The following is an 18,344-nucleotide window of genomic DNA, read 5'->3' on the forward strand; positions in this document are numbered from 1 at the left end:
CGGAGGTATGATCCACAACCTCTGTAATAAGAACAATATTAAGTGACAATATTAAAAGGAGCATGGTTTTATCAAAATGTGTGCAATGCAACGGACTAAGTCTCCAACTGCAAATTCTCATTCTGAACAAGTTACTGCACAGAGACAGAACTTATCTCCTTATGGAGGATGAAAGGAGAAACAGTGAAACTGCTTTTGCTGCTGAGACAATGCAGAGGGTGAAGGTGGGAGGAGACAAACACAGTCAGACAACAAACACAAGCTGCTATGCTTTAAGCCAAATGGCATCCCTTCAGGGACCACCCATTTTACAGCACATTAGCTAATTGAATAGGTAACAGGAAAATGCTAAGATTTTTACAGCATTCAGGCTAGGCTAAAAGTAACCAGTAGAAATAATCAGGTATTTTTTTACAAAACGTTCTGCCTGATTGGCATAAACAGAATTTTTTTAAAAAAATTCTATATAAAATGTAAGTGTCTGAGGGCTCTTAGTTTAAAATGTGGCCTTTCCAGAATACTACCAACATATAACATTATTCATGGCAATTAACTGGTTTATTACTGATTTGACAAGCTTCTCCAATACTGAAAACTTCAGTTCGTAGAAAAGATGGAAATCCTAGTACAATAGTGTGTTCAAGAAAATACAAGTACGGGGAGTCTAAAATGGCTTGATATACAATTATGGCTATGCACACTTCTATGTGTTGAAAGAAATATCCTTCTGGGTTCAGTTCCAAGTGGGGAAAGAGACACTGGAAACATGGAGGCTATTTGGAAAGATGGTTTAATGGTGGACAGCAGGACCACATGGCTTGGAGCTCCAAAGTGAAAAAGAAAGGATGATCACATACTTCAAGTTAAGAAGAGGTCAAGAAGGGACGACCAAGATGCTGAGAGATCTTTATATAACCTCTGTTGGGCCCCACCTTAGTGTTTCCTGTTCCTGTGTAAGAAATGTATCCCACTGGCTGTCAGACTCCCAGGGCTGGGGTCTTAGCTAATTTTGTAGGCTTTGTCTGGACTACATGGTTTCACCTGAGTGTTGGCTGATACAATCTTCCCAGGCCAGGTGGTGAGATGGGTAGACCCTTTATTATGTAGAATACTCTGGCCTAGGCCTAAATGGCCCATTAGCAAAGGTGGGGGGGAAGCTGAGTTTCTGCTTCTCTGAGTTTCTACTTTACTCTTTTTAGGGGAAATATTCTTGCCTTTTTAATATTTCCCAAAATATTTCATTTTTCTAGGAGAGGGGTAGGTGCTAACTTCCTACATATAAAAGCACATCTATTGAAATCAATACTTACTTGTAAACAAATATAAGATTGTTCCAAGCCAGAAAACCTTTCCAGCTCTACTGAAAGCAAAAAAGAGTAACTCACCAATAATATCCATTATTTTTAATTTGGCAAGCAGAGTAATGGAGGGCAGACTGATCTTTACAATGACCTTCAAAGTGCTTTGAATAGTATATAGGCAAAAATAAAACTTTACAGCCTACAATCCCTACTTGTTTTGGCTCCAATTAGCTAAGTTTGTCTTATGCATATTTGGTTTTAGAAATATCTTATACGAAAAGAAAAGAACGTACTTGTTTAATAAGAACATATTTCTGAAAAATACATTCATATACTTCATGTACATATTCTGAGGAAGTCCAGCTTAATTCTAATGTTTAGTAACAGAAGTATTCTTTGAAACATAATCAGAATCCCATTAACAGTTATTCTGGTTGCCAGCACAATAAATATATTTATTCTGGTTTTGAGAAAATAGAAATGTCCTTTGGAAACTGTGTTGTCGCTGAATGTTTTCAAGTCCTCAGAATCCTTTTGCTTCTCTCCTATGAGCCAACTAGAGGATAAACTAGAGATAACTAATAACTATCCCTTAAATGGGCCTATGCATCCTTATCTGCCTTTTTTCCCCACCCAAGCTAAGGCTCAATGGTTTTATCACTGGCATCAGTTTTCAAGACCTCAGCTTAGGTTTGGAATGCCAAATGAAGTGATGGTGAGAAGGGAGCATAACTTAACATCTCAAAAAGCTGCCAAACCTTTCGGCACCACCAAGTAGCTCCAAGACAAAAGAGAAAGGGGCTTTTGTTTATCTAATTCAATATCAACTGGGACAAAGTTCACTTCATCTTTCTTCTGTGGAAGCCCACTGTTGTTCAGTTCATCATGTAACAGAACTAGACAGGCCTCTCCTCTTGGCTTTTATACTGGAGGGAAAGGGATCTGAGAGGAGCCATACCTGACTGAAGTGAGGGAAGTTGATGTCATAGATGGTGCGTCTACTTAGGTCCTCTGTGAGGTATGAGCATTACATCTCCATATGGAGAAGAAAGTGTTTAACGATAGAGGGTAACGCAGAGACTGGGCTAAAGAAAAAAAAATGTGTTTGCCTCATATTCATCCGCTTTGAATGATTAACGGGGAACAAGCATTTAGGCATCTTATCCTCTGTCCTACACCACCTTTTGAATGTGGTATCCAGCTCAAATTAGACCAAGCCCATAATCCAAGCAGAGTTCCTGTCATTTTCTAGCTTGCACAATCCAAATTTGAAATATATCAGAAGCGGTGGCCACTCCAGCTATAGACAATGCAAAGCCCCTAACTATGGATGAGGAGGAATTTGGCAGCATGCAAGGTCCAGAGTGGCTTGATACACTATGCAAACCAGGTAAAAAGTTCCTCCTGGGTCATACTATCCCTCCCCTCCAAGCATATACACTTGTCCCTCAACTTCATCAGACAGGGCAGTGGATTCTACAGCGGCAACAGGAGACGCCATGTATAATGCTGGCAGTTAAAAAGAAAACCCACATGATGTACTTTACTGCATCAGCCACCCATTATTTATAGCTCATAGTCCAGACACAGATTAAACTTCCTCCAGGGACATGCCTACATCATGCAATAAAGCAATTTCAGGGTTGTGGATTAATAGGCAATTCATTTTCAGCAGCTGAGTCACCGGACAAGGCTCCAGAATGCAGTCAGAGGTGCTGATGCTGTCCCCATGGGAACAGAGTGAATTAATTGTAGGGTGGAGAGATGGGAGCCCGCATTCAACTCTACAGCAAGCATGGATTAAAAGACCCATGGCTCCAGACAGGCTGTTTACTCCAGCCAGAAACTACTCTTCATGGCAGCCTCACTAGTGTGTCAGGGGGGGACAGCTGTAGCCCTGAAAGAACAGAAAAACTTCCAAATAATGCAATGAACAGATAGCAAGGAATGGCAGCTTTTCTCAATCTGTTTTCCATAAATTGTATACTGTAGTGCGGTGTTTGTCAAATTCCATGTGAATAGAATAGAATAGAATAGAATAGAATAGAATAGAATAGAATAGAATAGAATAGAATAGAATAGAATACTTTATTGACCAAGTGTGATTGGACACACAAGGAATTTGTCTTGGTGTAAATACTCTCAATATACATAAAGATACATTCATTAAGAATCAGGAATCAACATACAACACTTAATGATAGTCATAGGGTACAATCAATAATCAAATCATACTAGGAAAGTCAAGTGGGAGGGGATGGGTGATAAGGAGTGGTGAGAAGATTAACAGTAATAGTAGTGCACACTTTGCAAATAGTTGAACAATGTGGGCATGTAGTGAAAGCTGCATACTAATTTTATACAACAGGACACATTACACATGACACTTTTAAGGTTAGTTCATCAGCTGTATCTCAGAAGTGTATTAAAAACTCTGAAAAAATCATGTTTATAACTTTCTATCAACAGGAAATCTATATATATTACTCAGAGTTGAACTGTGGACTTTTTGTACTCTCTGAGCTTGGTTGTTTCATTACCCGTCTAGGTAACATCTTCAGTGCTGGAAGAAAATAAGATTTATTCCCTGCCAGTAATGGCAGCGGGTGTTTTTTTCCTTGGTAGCTTCCTGATTATTTTCTGCTTCATTTTGTTGCCCAGTGTTAATCCCTGTTTATCAGGGAATTGGCTTCTGCAGACAAGGTATTCTGGGGGGTTTGTTGTTTTCCTCTTAGCTTTGTTTTCTTGTCTTTTCTGATTAGTGCGGAAATCATACTACTCTAAATAAATAAGAACACCACCTCCTGGAATCACCACTTAGCTGGAAATGTATGGGATTTAAAAATTCAACACTTGAGAACAAAAGAATAGGAGATGCTGGACTACAGAAGAGATAGCATTTGTCTGTGGCTGTTTTATATGTTCGGACAAGGTACGAAAGTTCTGAAATCCATCACAAAAGAATGTTATGTCATAGAACCCAGAAGACATGCCATCTTTGTCAAACCTGCCTTTGGCTCTTATCATATGCACTGGGCCAACATGTTAAAAGTTGTGTATGTTTTTTCTTCTCCATGCATGGTTTTTATTGTTGTGTTTCTTGACTTTATTGTTGTGTTTCTTGACTCTTTCGATCCTTCTGTAAGCCATCCAGGGATGAGTAGGTGGCCATAGAAATTAAAAATAATAAATATACATAGCAATAGTACTTAAGATTTATATACCGCTCCAGTGTTTTACAGCACTCTCTGAGCAGTTTACAAATGTCAGCATATTTCCCCTAACAATATGAGTTCTCATTTTACTAACCTCGGAAAGATGGAAGGCTGAGTCAATCTTGAGCCGGTCAGGATTAAACTCCTAGCTGTAGGCAGTCTTACTGCAATACTGCATTCTAACCACTATACAACCACGGTTTCACGACATGTTCAACTGCAGGGCATGTACAAATAATGTCATGTGCCTTATGATATCTTTATGCAAATGACACTAATCGCATACCATTATGACCTGGTGATACAAATTATATCACTTGCATCATTTGCATGATGATGTCATAGTTTCTACTGGATGCCAAAGCCTATAAAAAAACTATCCAAGTAACTTGTTCTGTTACTTTCACAAAATAGGGGTAGAAAACTTGGTGTGGGGGAAATGGTTGGAGCACTTATATCTATTAGTGAAAGAGCCATGAACAATGTTAACTATGAGTCTGCTGTGCAATATTTTTTTGATGGTTCAGCATCTGGAAAAAATATGAAGAAGCAACCTTAAAAAACTGAGCCTACACATCTAAAACTTCATATGAGCCCAAAATGAGCTGTTTATTCAGTTCTATAATGTTCCACAATATCTATTATTCCTATGAAAATGAGGCCTCAAATTCCAAGAAACGAGAGATAAAGAAACAAATATTCATGTGTTATCTACAATAAATTTTACTACTGGAGATAACTGAATATATAACATATTCATTGTTGTTCTACTACAGTACTTAACGTAAGTGAAGTTCTTCAAGAAATTTAAAGCAATCTTGGGTATTTGGAATATGCTTAGGAAAAGAGTTAAGAGACAAATCACAAATAATTGATGAAATTTGGCAATAACCCTCATTATTCAACATATAAAGTACAAATATTTAATTTAGCAGTTGGGAAAGAAATGAAGGCATCACTAAAAATATTTCTATAGTGTATTTTTTATTTTACAGGTTTTTTTCTTCCTTTGTACTATGCTTCATTAATTTTCTAAACATCTGTTAAAAGCTTAAATAAATACAGCCGCCATTTCTGCATCATGAAGCCACCTAGTTCAACAATTAGTCCAACTTTCCATATAAAATGGGGAACAGTGCAGTATTTCAACCCAACATTATGTCTTCCAACATAATGTCATCCTCAGCATAAATGATTTTTTCAAAACAAATAAACCAGGTCAGTTACTAAACATAGTTAACTTAGGAGTTTGAAATGGCATTACAGAACAATGATCAGAAAAGAAGATATTGATACATATACATTCCCCAAGGTTCAAACTACAAATAGCAGAACTCCCAGACCAAGAAGTTCAGATATTTTAGTCTTGGTGCGTGTAAATGTACTCTAACCCCTCCTAATACCATATTTACTGTGTTGTTTTTAAATGTCACCCCAGCTTCCTATATACACACACTGCAATATCATATTTTGGACTGAAGGAATCAAACTAGTTTCCTTTTTGGACATCAGAGAAATATTGTTTAGGAAACAGGAACCATGATTGTTCCTTCAGAAATAACTCTGTTAAGAATACTTCGCCAAAGCTGCTTCAAAAGAAGACTCTGCTGATGATTAAGCATTTATACTTTGGGTATAAGATTCTTCTATGCTGTCTGGAAGGAAAGAGCTCATAAGCAAGGCTTGGGTTTATTGTGCTAGTGTTATTTCTGAATCAAAACTATTCCATTCTTCCTTCAAAAAGTTACTAGCATGGAGGAAGATGGAGGAGAAATTCTGTAATGTAGCCTCCAAAGGATACTGCTCTACTAGAGAATGGAAGTCCTGATAAAATTGCCTTATCTTCCACATGTGTGTTTTCTGACTCTCTGTTACTCAGTTCCACCCATCTCACCACAAAATCATTCAGTCCTCCAGATTGTCCTCAAGGTTTCCACATGCTCCTCAAGGAAGCTGAAGAACTGTTCTTATCATTCTTTATTTTTTGGAATGGTGGCAGCTTCCGTTTAGTTTTGACTCCTGGCAAATTTGACAATATTTTCAGAAGTGGTTTGAGAAACTGTCTGTCCCCAGATCACTCAGCCGGTTTCCATGCCTAAAGCAGGATTAGTTTTCATGGTCTCCCAATTTTTATCTTGGTACTTTAACCACTACACTAAACTAGCTCTCTTTTTAAATCTATTTTTTACCATTTCTCGAAAATTCTACAACTGGTTCCATCCTGATCCATCCTGATCTGTGTTTCTTCCCAGCTTTTCCTATTTTAATATTGTAGCTTTTAAAACTTCCTAGTGAAATCTCTCTAGAGAGAAAGAAAGAAAACAGGCTTATTTATTGCTTAGTATTACGTACAGATGTAAGCCATGATTTGTCTTAGGATTCTGACCAGTTTAAAATCGTAGTTGCTTTTTGATTTACTAATCCTAACTGCATATATGTAATGGGAATGCACGCTTTGTTTGTGGTTTCCCGATTGATAACCTCCTCTTATTACCTCAAGAATTTGGGCAAGGATCTTTCTCACTCTACAGGTAGTCCACTTACAATAGTTATATTGTAAGTGACCATTCGAAGTTACAACAACGTTGAAAAAAAAAGTAACCCATGACCATTTTTCACACTTATGATTGTTGCTGCAATCCTATGGTCACATGATCAAAAGTCAGGTGCTTGGTAACTGACTCACATTTATGATGATTGCAGTGTCCTGGGGTCATGTGATCCCCGGACATAAACTGTTTCAACTCCTTCCCTCAAAACGACGCAACAGAGCACTGCACACCAGAACAACTAGAGACAAGAACGTTTTTTTTCCTGAAAGCCATCACTCTACTAAACAAATAATTCCCTCAATACTGTTCAACTATTACAAAGTCTGCACTACTATTACTATTCACCTTCTCATCACTCCTTATCACCCATCCCCTCCCACTTATAACTGTATGACTGTAACTTTGTTGCTTGTATCCTTACGATTCATATTGATTGTTTCCTAGTATGATTCAATTGCTTGTTGTACCCTATGGCTATCATTAAGTTAATATTATACCTTATGATTCTTGACTCTTGACGAATGTATCTTTCCTTCGACGTACATTGAGATCATTTGCACCAAGACAAATTCCTTGTGTGCCCAATCACACTTGGCCAATAAAAAATTGAATTCTATTCTATTTTTTTGCAACCTTCTGATAAGCATAGTCCTTGGGGAAACCAGATTCACTTAACAACCATGTTATTTATTTAACAACTGCAGTGATCCACTTAACAAAATGTGGCAAGAAGAATCATAAAATGCGGAAAGCTCACTTAACAAATTTCTCACTTAGCAACATACATTTTCGGCTCCATTGTGGTCATAAGTCAAGGACTATGACTGTATTTGAAGATCTCAGAAATTTCCCCAGTTACAGCCCTTCCCTTGAAAAAACTGATAACTGGCAGACAAAAACAAATGTTCACTTTATTGTGAACATTTGAAGCCTTTCATTTCAGCTTCAGAATAATTGTTCTCTGAGGCTAACTACTGAACTGTACAATTCTAATATTGCTAATAGGGTATAATCTCATATAATGTTTATTTTACATTATGCTTTATCTTGTCAAGTTAATCTGAACAGCTTTCCCATTTGGCTTTTGGTATTTTTTTTCCTTCGCTCCTATGTTTTTCCCTTAACAAGGCTTATTGTAAGACTACAGGTAGTCCTCGACTTACAACAGTTCATTTAGTGACCGTTCAAAGTTTCAACACCACTGAAAAAAGTGACATGACCGTTTTTAACAACCATGCTACTAACTTAACAACTGCAGTGGTTCACTTAACAACTGTGGCAAGAAAGGTCTTAAAATGGGACACAATTCACTTAACTGTCTCACTTAGCAACAGAAATGTTGGACTCAATTGTGATTGTAAATTGAGGGCTACCTGTACTGCAATAAAGCAAAGCAAGATCCATAGAGCTGTTCTTCAACAGAAAGAGGAATCTGGGAGCCCATCTGGGCAACCTACTTCCATTGAGGTTATTGTATCATTTCTGTTAAATCTGACGTGGGAATCAAAATTACGTTCCATGCTGCTCAGCATCCCGTCCTGCTGAGCTGAGTAATGGCATTTTTTCTTTGCATCACCTCTCTGATGTGCTACTTCAATTTTTTTAAAAAAACAACTGAGGAAAAAAAATTATGCCAGAAGTATTAGGAATTTCATTATGCCTGCTGGCTCTGCGCCAACCAGCAAGAGCAAATATCATACAGAAAGCTCAAACTGATCACGTGGAAAAAATAGACGGTGCTGTAAAATATGCAGCAGAACACAAAAGACTAAACTAGATTTATTCTACTCAGGAGAAGAGAGAAAGGTGAGTAAGAAAAGAAATTGTCTCTTATACCATTGAAGAATGCCATTGTAATTTCCAAAAACTGTTCGGCTGGTGGCAACGGGCTGTAATTTATCTGATGTTGATACGATTCCCAACACATCTTGGACTGAGATCTCCAGGCAGTACCACAATATAAACTGTTTAAAGCAGTAATAATAAATCCTACCAAAGCAATAATGAAAAAGTTGTGGAGGATAGAACAGAGTTGGACAGGAAAGCTGGTCCCTGTGTAGCTAGTTATATCTCAAGAGAAGGGAGTCAGTGCAACAGAAAACTACTCCTGAAGACTCCTTCCTAACATAATGCCTCCCAGATGTTTCAAAATAACACACCCCTAATTCCCAGGAACCATGGTCACTGCACTGGGACTTAATGTGAGCTGTAGTCCAGCACATCAAGCTAGAGTGCTTTATCAGCCTTCACAATAAAAAGAGAGAGAGGGAGAACCAGGAAAGTCATTCACACAACCTATTAGGTTGTGCTGCAGTTTCTTCATCTTTAGTTTAATGTCATGCATAAAATCAGCCAGTGTAGCTTTGAAGCTATATAGCGTAGTGGGAAAAATGAACTGGCTATGATAAACCACCACTAAACAAACCATGGCTTAGCTCACCTGAACTAGACCGAGATCCAATAGGCGACATCTGGAGAATTTTCCACAATATAAAGGAAGTCTGAAAACAAATCTATCCAATTGGATGTCAACATTTAAGAAAACAACCCTCCTCAACCTCTCATAGTCATTCTTGAAGTTGCTACATATTAGGCTTCGTCCCTTTCAGTCTCCCTTTATCCAGGAGAATAAGCAGTGAGAGGCTCACTCTTATGAAGCAGCTGAAGCAGAATTGAGACAATTCAATTGCCAGGGCTTGAGCCTAGAGTAAAACTAGGGGGCCGAAAAAAAACCCTGTGTAAACAGACTAGCAAGATACAAAAGACCAGGCTGCCATCAAACTGAAAAATCCCACAACAGAAAGGAAGGACAAATGATTGCACGTCCCAGGCCTGTTACATAATGCTGGGATTTGTTGCCATTGTTAAGTCAGATTTTGTCCCATCCACTATCCAACCTTCACAATAAAATGAAGTGGATCTCTTGGCTCTGACTCCGTTGTGCAGAGGGAGAAGGGAGGATTGGACTGCAAAATGCGAAACAGCAAAAGAACAGCCTTTGTATCTGCGGGCTTCAACTTAGTAATCTTGGAAATGATGATTACAAGCATGAGGAAAATGGGCGCTGGCTTAGGGGCATACATTTTGAGCTCATACCAGATGTGATGCTCAAGCACAAGTGGAAGTCAGAATACTCTGTACAACTCTACACAGCTTGAAGCAAATCAGAGTGTGTTTGCTCTGGAAACTCAGAACAGTCTTTAGGGCAGGCCATGCTCAGTGGCCCTGATCTAAAACAAAACGAGGTTAAGAGATATGCCAACTCCCCATTCCACGGCCTTCCGGATGGACAAATAAGAAGATTGCTCCTCAGGGAAATAAAAGAGGAAGTCATAAGTTTTATTCTTCATATATGACCTCACACCAAAACAACATTTTCACTGCAGATTTTCTGCTCGGCACAAAAATAAATATATATAATTAATACGCATAGGACAGGTAGAGAAAAAGAAACCCAATCAACATTTTTTTTAATCTTAAGTTTTACATAAAAACTAAACTGAAAAGTTTTAGACCACGCAGCTTAGTCTTATCAGTGGATATCGTGTCACTTATTCTTCCTCTGCTCTTCCTTCCCCGAGTTGAAAACAAACAGCAAGAGAGACTGTAACTTTCATAGTTTACACCATTCATTTGTAACTTTGGTTTCCTGAACAGGCCCCCCCACTTATCAATTACAAGACAGTAGCAGATTTATACATCAATCCCAACCAAGCAAAGAGCATCATGACTTTGCCCAATATCTGAACTCAACCTCTGACTGAGAACAGAGTTGATTACAACTCTGATTACAACTTGCCCAAAGGGAATTATAATGAGTGACATGTATAATAATATTTTACACTCTCAAAAATACGATAAAAGGACTCTCGATTCACAGGATGCCACTACTCTTCTTTATAAAGATTAAGAGAATTCTCTATCAAGGCTGAGGAGAGAAATTAGCAGATCTCTGAAGTTATCCAATTCCATTCATGGTATTCCTCTGATACTGCAATCTCATTTAGCCATGTAATTATTAGCAATGTAAAGTGCTTATCTGAAGCTCCTGAATAAAATAAAACTAAGGTTATTCCCACTAACTGAAGTGGCAGACTTTTGAAATAAGGTCACATCTTTACAGAATATAGCGGTATTGTGTTGCTATTGTTTTCAAAGAAAGTAAAATTCAAATGTTATTAACCTAAGGCCAGGCTGATACATTTTCCATTAACCTTCTTCAACCTTCAAGCTGCTGAGACTACAACTCCCACAATTCTCAGAGACCATGGCTTTGTCTTGTGAGAGAATTTTGGGAGTTCTCATTCCAGCACATCTGGAAAATATCAAGGAAAAGGAAGATTGGATTACTATAAATTAAGAAAAAGGGAACATTCAGATGCAATCTGAGATCAAGTTGGACATTGGCACCTGCAAAAAATCATTTCATATTACGGAGGGAAACATTACATATAATAATATTATAGACCAACAACCACAACTGAAATTAGAAGACGGTTGTAAATGAAACCAGGGGAGACATTTATTAAAAATCAATGTGGTCGAAGCCAAAAAAAATCCTTTTCTTTTTAAGGGATATAAAATACCCTAGAATGTTTGTAAATGTTGGCTCTGCTCAATCTTCGGCTCTGCTATCCAAAAGAGAGACTGAAAAAGCCCTAGAACTTGAAACAACTCTTTCATTTACAAACTAAATAAACCCAGACTCAGCCTTTTTAAAAGCTCAGCCACTGTGCTCCAACCCTGGCAGCTTTTGGCAGCAGCAAAGCGAGGAAATGGTAGGCATTTTTGATTAATAAAGCTCTCACACAGAGGTGTCTTGCATCCAAAGCTGATGGAAAACAACAACTAAATGCTCCATCTCCAAGGGCAGGAGGGGGAAGCTCTCAGCCAATGAAATTGCAGATTCAAGCAGGGCATCAGTCTCGGGCTAGGCCTCTCCAATCTGGGGTGCAGAACTCCAGATGACCACTATCCAGTAGTGCTGGCTTCTGACGTAGCATCTCTCGCCCTCCAAAATCCCATGTGGCTTTCACCCTAATAGGATTCCAGAAGTCTTTAAATCCCGGCTCTTTTGCCAGGCTGTGGGTTAGGATTGCTCTTGAGCTGTTCCTTGGTGTCCCTTGTGTAATTTGTTTTGTCCAGACATTCATGGTTTCTTCTATTACTGCTTTTTTATTATTATTATCCTTTTAGGATATAATAAACCCACTCAGAGGCGTTCTAGAGTGTGGCAGTCTTAAATCTAACACATTTTAAAAGAGGCAGAGAGTGCTTTCTTTGTGGCTTTCCAGTGGTCACCCACATTTTGGCAACCAACTCACATCTTGTAGCATCTTTTTAAGTCTTATGCCATGGGATCGTTTCTGTGAGTCAGGGAAGCAACCAGATGCCTGGGAGTTAAGCCTGTTTGTTTGTTTTTTAATTTAATGTTGTCTTTGCAGTTCAACATGGTCCCTATTCTAAATCACATTCACTAGGCAGCTGATGCCGAACACAGTCCTATAATAATCAGCTCACACAAAGGGGAAAGGAAGAAGAATCAAGGCTATCGCCCTGTATAACCACCAAGCAATTGGGAAGAGTAACAGACAATGGCATTCTCAATATCCCTATCACCACCCCCGGCATGCAGCAAAGTCAAGTAAAAGTCGCCCCCCCGCCCCTTACCCTCACCAAAAGAGCAACACAGAAAAGGCGGCCTTGTGCATCATGGATCATCTACCACCGAAGTGAGAGACGAGAGACAGAAAGAGAATACAATTGGCAGCCATCCCGCTCTTTTGACAATAACTGGCCATCTGTGAAAAAAATGTTGGGTTTTTTTCCTACCAAAATACTGGTCCTTCAGCCGGTTCCAAACGTTCGGGTCTCTCCCTTTGGGCGGTGTAGGTCTAGGCTGCAGCACCCACTCCGCACGAGGGGAATTGGGAGGTTTCACTTTGATTGAGTCTTCTACTGAAGAAATAATAGGGTCATATTTTTTTCTCCTGGTACTTTTTCCCCAAATCCCTTTTAAATACTTCCCACCTTTTTTTTTTACCCTCATTAAAAAAAATGTTTGGTTAAAAAAAATTGTTTCAATAAAGCTGAAGTTTGTCAGGGATATGGAATAATATAACATCATTGAGAAAAACAGCAATGAAAATGAGACAGAAGGGCATCATAGGATATTGCATTTTTAAGAGGGTAAGTAACTTTCTTCCAAACTTCTCAGGGTTACGTATTGTACATAGAGGAGCTTTCGGCTTTGATTACACCAATGAGAATAAATAAGCATGAAGTTAAAGAAGTAGCACTTTGCTTCAAGGAATTATTTGCCATGAAGAATAATTAAAACACTCAGAACCAAATAGACATGCGTGTACAGGTTAATCCTTGATTTAGGAATACAATTGGGACCAGCATTTCTGTAGTTGTCATTGCGGCTATAAGTTGAGTTGGACCAAGTTATATGGCAATTTTTACAGCAGTCACTAAGAAAATCACTATAATTGTTAACCAAATCCAACTCCCTGATGAATCTTATTTTGCAGGAAATCAGCCCAAAAGGTCACCAATTGCAATCCCATGACCACAAGATTCTGCAGCTAGTTGTAAATGCAAGCTGGTTGCCAAACACACCAATTTCAATCACTGTGACTGGTGTGGGGGAGGGGAGAGAAAAATGAGAATTGTGCACATACATGTGACTCCATACATTTGTTTCTTTCTTCTCAAACTAATATAGCCCTTCAACTCACCAAAAGCGACTCTATATTGGCTGTGATTGCATATTAATCTCTATAACAATCAGGCCAATAATATTATTGCCTAATGCATTGTACTAACACAACCCATTGCATCTGTTTATGCAAAACTGGGTTGAATAAACTATGATTAAGATGTTGACCTAAAAAAAAGTCCTGCAAATTACATGCCACATACTTGCACATAAGTAACTACAGGAAAAAGCAGCCAGTCTGCTCCTAATCCTTTCATTTTAGAAGATATGCATTCCTCATTCTTTCATAACTAACCATTCCTATCAATATTTTCTCCCATGCACAGCTATCAAGTACACAGCAGACCTACTCCCCTGTACAATAGTTCTTTAGGAAGCTCCTTTTGAAGGAGGCTTTAAGGATCACAAAAATAGCATCTGCTTCAGAAGGGCACAAGAAGGCCTCTATAGAAAAGCCATACTCAAATTGGCTGTGTCAAGCTGCAGAAAGTTGAGTGCCAATAGACCATGGAGCCAGCTGAGGGCTGGGTGGGGAACAGGCCTAAGGTATCCAAGACTGCAGCAGCTTCGTGCTCATGGGTTGGCCTTAGAACCAGTCAAGGTCTCCTGCAGATGGCTATGTGGGGAGCTCCTCTTGGTCCCCTCTGCTTACAATCTTCACTGGCGGCTTCCCCACTGCCCTTCTGGGGAAGTCGGCAGAGAAGATTGCAAATGATGATCACAGGGCACTTCGCAAACCACAGACCTGCAAGCACCTGAAATGCAATCACTTGATCACGGAATGGTGGTGATGAGACATTTTACAATGGCCAGAAATGTTTTATGGGCCATATAAAAACCTTTCCGAGCCATTGTTAACTGCAAATGATCATTAAATGACTGCTTGCAAGACAAGGAATACGTGCATAAGATAGTTTCACAGGAGAGAATGCAGAAAATTGAGGTTCAACCTTGTTATCTCTTTTGCTGTTTGAATCAGATCTCTCTCTTTTTTTCCTGTTCATTATTACCTTTTTTTTCCTGATCTTTTTTACTTTCCCCCAAGCTTTTCTACATCTTCACCAAATACTATAGGCCCATTATAATTGGTTACTACTGATGCCTGGATCCTCACAATTATGGCAGAACATGCTGCTATCTCCTTAGCTCGCAAAAATTTTGCCCTTCCTTTCTTAATAAAGCATTTACCCTTTAACTTTTCACTTATGCAATATTTACTTTTTTTTTAACAAAACTGACCAGTAAAACTAACTTACAAGATACTTTTAACACATCCCAATCCAAAGAAACAAAAAAAAAAGCAAAAAACCAACCAGCCAGCTGAAAGAAAACATGAGCAACACCAAGAAGCTGTTCCATAAACAAAAATGATGCATGAGGGGAGGGGAGGAAAGAAACTTCAATTTTGTTCCAGAAACCCATTTAGCTTCTATTAAAAAACAAGAGCAAGAGAGACAGTGTGTGTCATTTGGCACCATGAAACATCCCATCCATTCAGAACTGGTAAAGCAACGATTAAATAGAGATCTGGTTATGTCTGGTCTGGAACACAAAAAGTCAGACATTACCCTATTCGTCTTGGCATTCACACCAGAGCCATTCTGCTAGGAGACCAATTACCTGCCTCCCTAAAACAGAATGAGACGAATTTGAGTTTAGTGCTTAAAGAGTTTATTTATGGCGTTTTTAAAGTTAGCATTGATTTTCTATTATAAATTTCAAGCGGTGGGTTTGCATGCAGGCAATTGAAAGCTCTAGGCAGGAATCGGTGTGATCATAAAGGACTCGGCTTCCATTTTAAAGAAACTATTTAAAACAGACAGTCTAACACAACCTAATGTCTTCCAGATGTTTTGGAACTCCTCCGTCCCCAGCCAGGATAGCTGATGGCAAAGAATATTTGGGGAAACAAGCAGAGGTTATCAGATTGGTTATCACTGTCCAAAAATTATCTTTGGAGAGGATAAATGAAGGGGAGGTTAAAAGTACCATCATATATACTGATTAAAAACTCTGGGAGTTTAGTTATTGCATTTATATCATGCCTTTCCTCAGGAAGGGGAAAATGTCTCCCTTGTGTTATTCTCTCATTTAAGCTGAACTAAGAGACAGTAACTGACTCAAAATTACTGAACAATCTCTATATTTAAGTGGGCACTTGAATCTGGACATTCAACAGCCAAATCCAAAACTTTGTACTATCTTACTGCCTGGTTGAGGAAAACTTTTTTTGTTTTTGTTTTTTGTCTTAAATTAGTTAGAAGAAATGGGGTCCAAAGATTGCATACTTATTTGCTGCTTCCTATAGCTACATAGAAATCATAGCACTATAAAGCATGACTCAGGAGTTTGACTGAAATGGAGCATAGAGATATAAATGGATAATTACTGTGTCACAAGTGACTCAAGTAGTTGTTGAATGGAGCAGAAGAACTGGCGAATGTTTTACTTAGTATAAACTATAATTAAAAGCAGAATGCTAGTTCAGAGAAATAGCACATTCTTTACGTGCAGAGAGTCCAAACCCTAATATCCACTATCCAGTCCCTATATGAAATCATGCAGAACTACAGCCAGTCAAAAAGACAATGATCCGATTCAGAGGTTGGGTTTCACAGTCTTTGCATTTGTGATGCTTAAACTATGTAACTACAATCTGTGGGCCATGATTAGTTTCTCACAATATACTAAGGGAGGGCTAAGCCCCAAACAAACAGACCACACTGCATAGTTTGTGAGAACCAAGCCAAGGTAAATAGCAATAGCACTTAGACTTATATTCCGCTTCAGATTGCTTAACAGTCCTCTACAAGTTGTTTAAAGAGTCAACATCTTGTCCCCAACAATCTGGGTCCTCATTTTATCAACCACGGAAGTATAGAAGGTTGAGTCAACCTTGAGCCTGGTGAGATTTGAACTACTGAACTGCTCGCAGCCGACGGTCAGCAGAATTAGCCTGCGGTACTGCATTCTAACCACTGTGCCACCAAGGCTAAAACAATTGTATATGTCCCTATCTTAAGGAATCCTATAGATTTCCAGTTGTATAACTCCTCCAACATGTAGAAAACACCCAGCGTTGTTCCAGACCAATTAATCAAGCTCATAAGCCAATCTAGACATGACAGCGGAAGTCATAAAAAGGATTTTCCGACCTTCCAAAATTAAACTGCAGGGAGACAGGATTCATCACACACTGGCACAATACTAGGAAAAGCGGTTTTTAAAGTCCCTTTTTATCCAAAGGAAATGAACAGATTTAGGTTCACATAAGCAATTAAAAATTATTTCAGACTAATTCCCATGCACTTGGCATAATGAAGCCTTCCACATGTTTTGGGGCCACTGCAGGCCACTCACAGCTCAACGGTTCTAGATCAGTGATGGCGATCCTTTTGGGCCCCGAGTGCCCAAAGTGTGGGCGGCACACATACATACATACCCAAAATGCAAGATGTGCCCCCATACATGCAAGCCCTGCACCCTCACACATACACCCCTCACACGCTCCTCACCCCCCATGCATGCTCCTCAGCCCCCACGCACGTGACCCACCCCCGCGCATGGGCGGCAGAGACCCAAAAGCTAACTGGCTGGCGGGAGGCATGCACGCATGCACGGTGGAGCTGAACTGGGGAAATGGCACGCATGCCCACAGAGAGGGCTTTGCGTGCCTATGGCATGCATGCCATAGGTTCGCCACCATGGTTCTGGACGATGATCCTCAAACAGAAAAAAAAAGTGTGTGTTGGGGCGGTTCTTAAGCAGGTCAGAAGAAACTATAAGCTATCACAGAGGTAAATCAGTACTTTACTGGTAAATCAGTTGCTAAACTGTAACGGCCGCACGGCCGCCCTTCCGAAGGAAGCTTTTCACACATCCTGCAGCTGGAATCTTTGCAGTAGCCATCATTTCAGGAAGCAATTTAAAACAAATACTTCCTTTTCCAAACAATGCAAGAAATAAAATGAAACGAAAGAAATTGAGTGTGTATGATATACTGGGAGAACCAATGGGCATTGTTCCCAAAGTAAAGAGTTTCAATCACAAGGACCAGAGAGTTAAAATGGGACAAGAGAGGGTGACATGGGCTTTTTAAAAAAAAATCTTTATTTTCAGGAATCCAAAGTCACATGGTTTTCCCCCTCCAAAGCACATAACGCACAGAATTTTATAGACAGGTCATGTTTATGCATACCCGTATCTACTATTTCTGGCAGAGAGTGTAGAAGCAGGTTCCTCTTATTTTATACTGAATTTATAAGCACGTTTATCATGCTATGAAGTTCTTATGATCTCCTTTTCCTCCCTCTCCCTCTTCTACTCTCCAAAGTGACTTTCTACCTTTCTGAAAAAAGCTACCACACAACTAAAAGTCCATATCCCTGGCTGAGAGCTCTTAAGGGGATGAGGCATGTGTGGCTCTTTGTACTGGAAAATGTAATCTCACTTCAGAGACCATGTTTTCCACCACTCAGAGCCCAACATAATTCATCTGCTGCCATACACTATATAGCTATTATCAGAGCACTTGACCATCAAACCTGACAGG

At 39.2% G+C, this 18,344-nt stretch overlaps 1 protein-coding gene across 3 annotated transcripts in view; it reads right to left on the minus strand.

The window, feature by feature from the left end:
- Nucleotides 1-18,344, minus strand: part of LRP1 (LDL receptor related protein 1) — a 311,480-nt gene that overhangs the window by 261,661 nt on the left and 31,475 nt on the right. Inside the window, exon 2 of one of the 3 annotated variants that reach the window (XM_026713764.2) lies at nucleotides 12,901-13,023. The exons of 1 other annotated variant lie outside the window; for it this stretch is intronic. In XM_026713764.2, coding sequence (XP_026569549.1) covers nucleotides 12,901-13,023 — 123 coding nt within the window. Of the gene's footprint in view, nucleotides 1-12,900; nucleotides 13,027-18,344 lie in introns of all 3 variants that reach the window. One more of the 3 variants, XM_026713763.2, reaches the window with a different exon arrangement.

This window comes from Pseudonaja textilis, chromosome 2, assembly GCF_049901715.1.
Source record: "Pseudonaja textilis isolate UNSWEBS1 chromosome 2, rPseTex1.2, whole genome shotgun sequence".
NCBI lineage: Eukaryota > Metazoa > Chordata > Lepidosauria > Squamata > Elapidae > Pseudonaja > Pseudonaja textilis.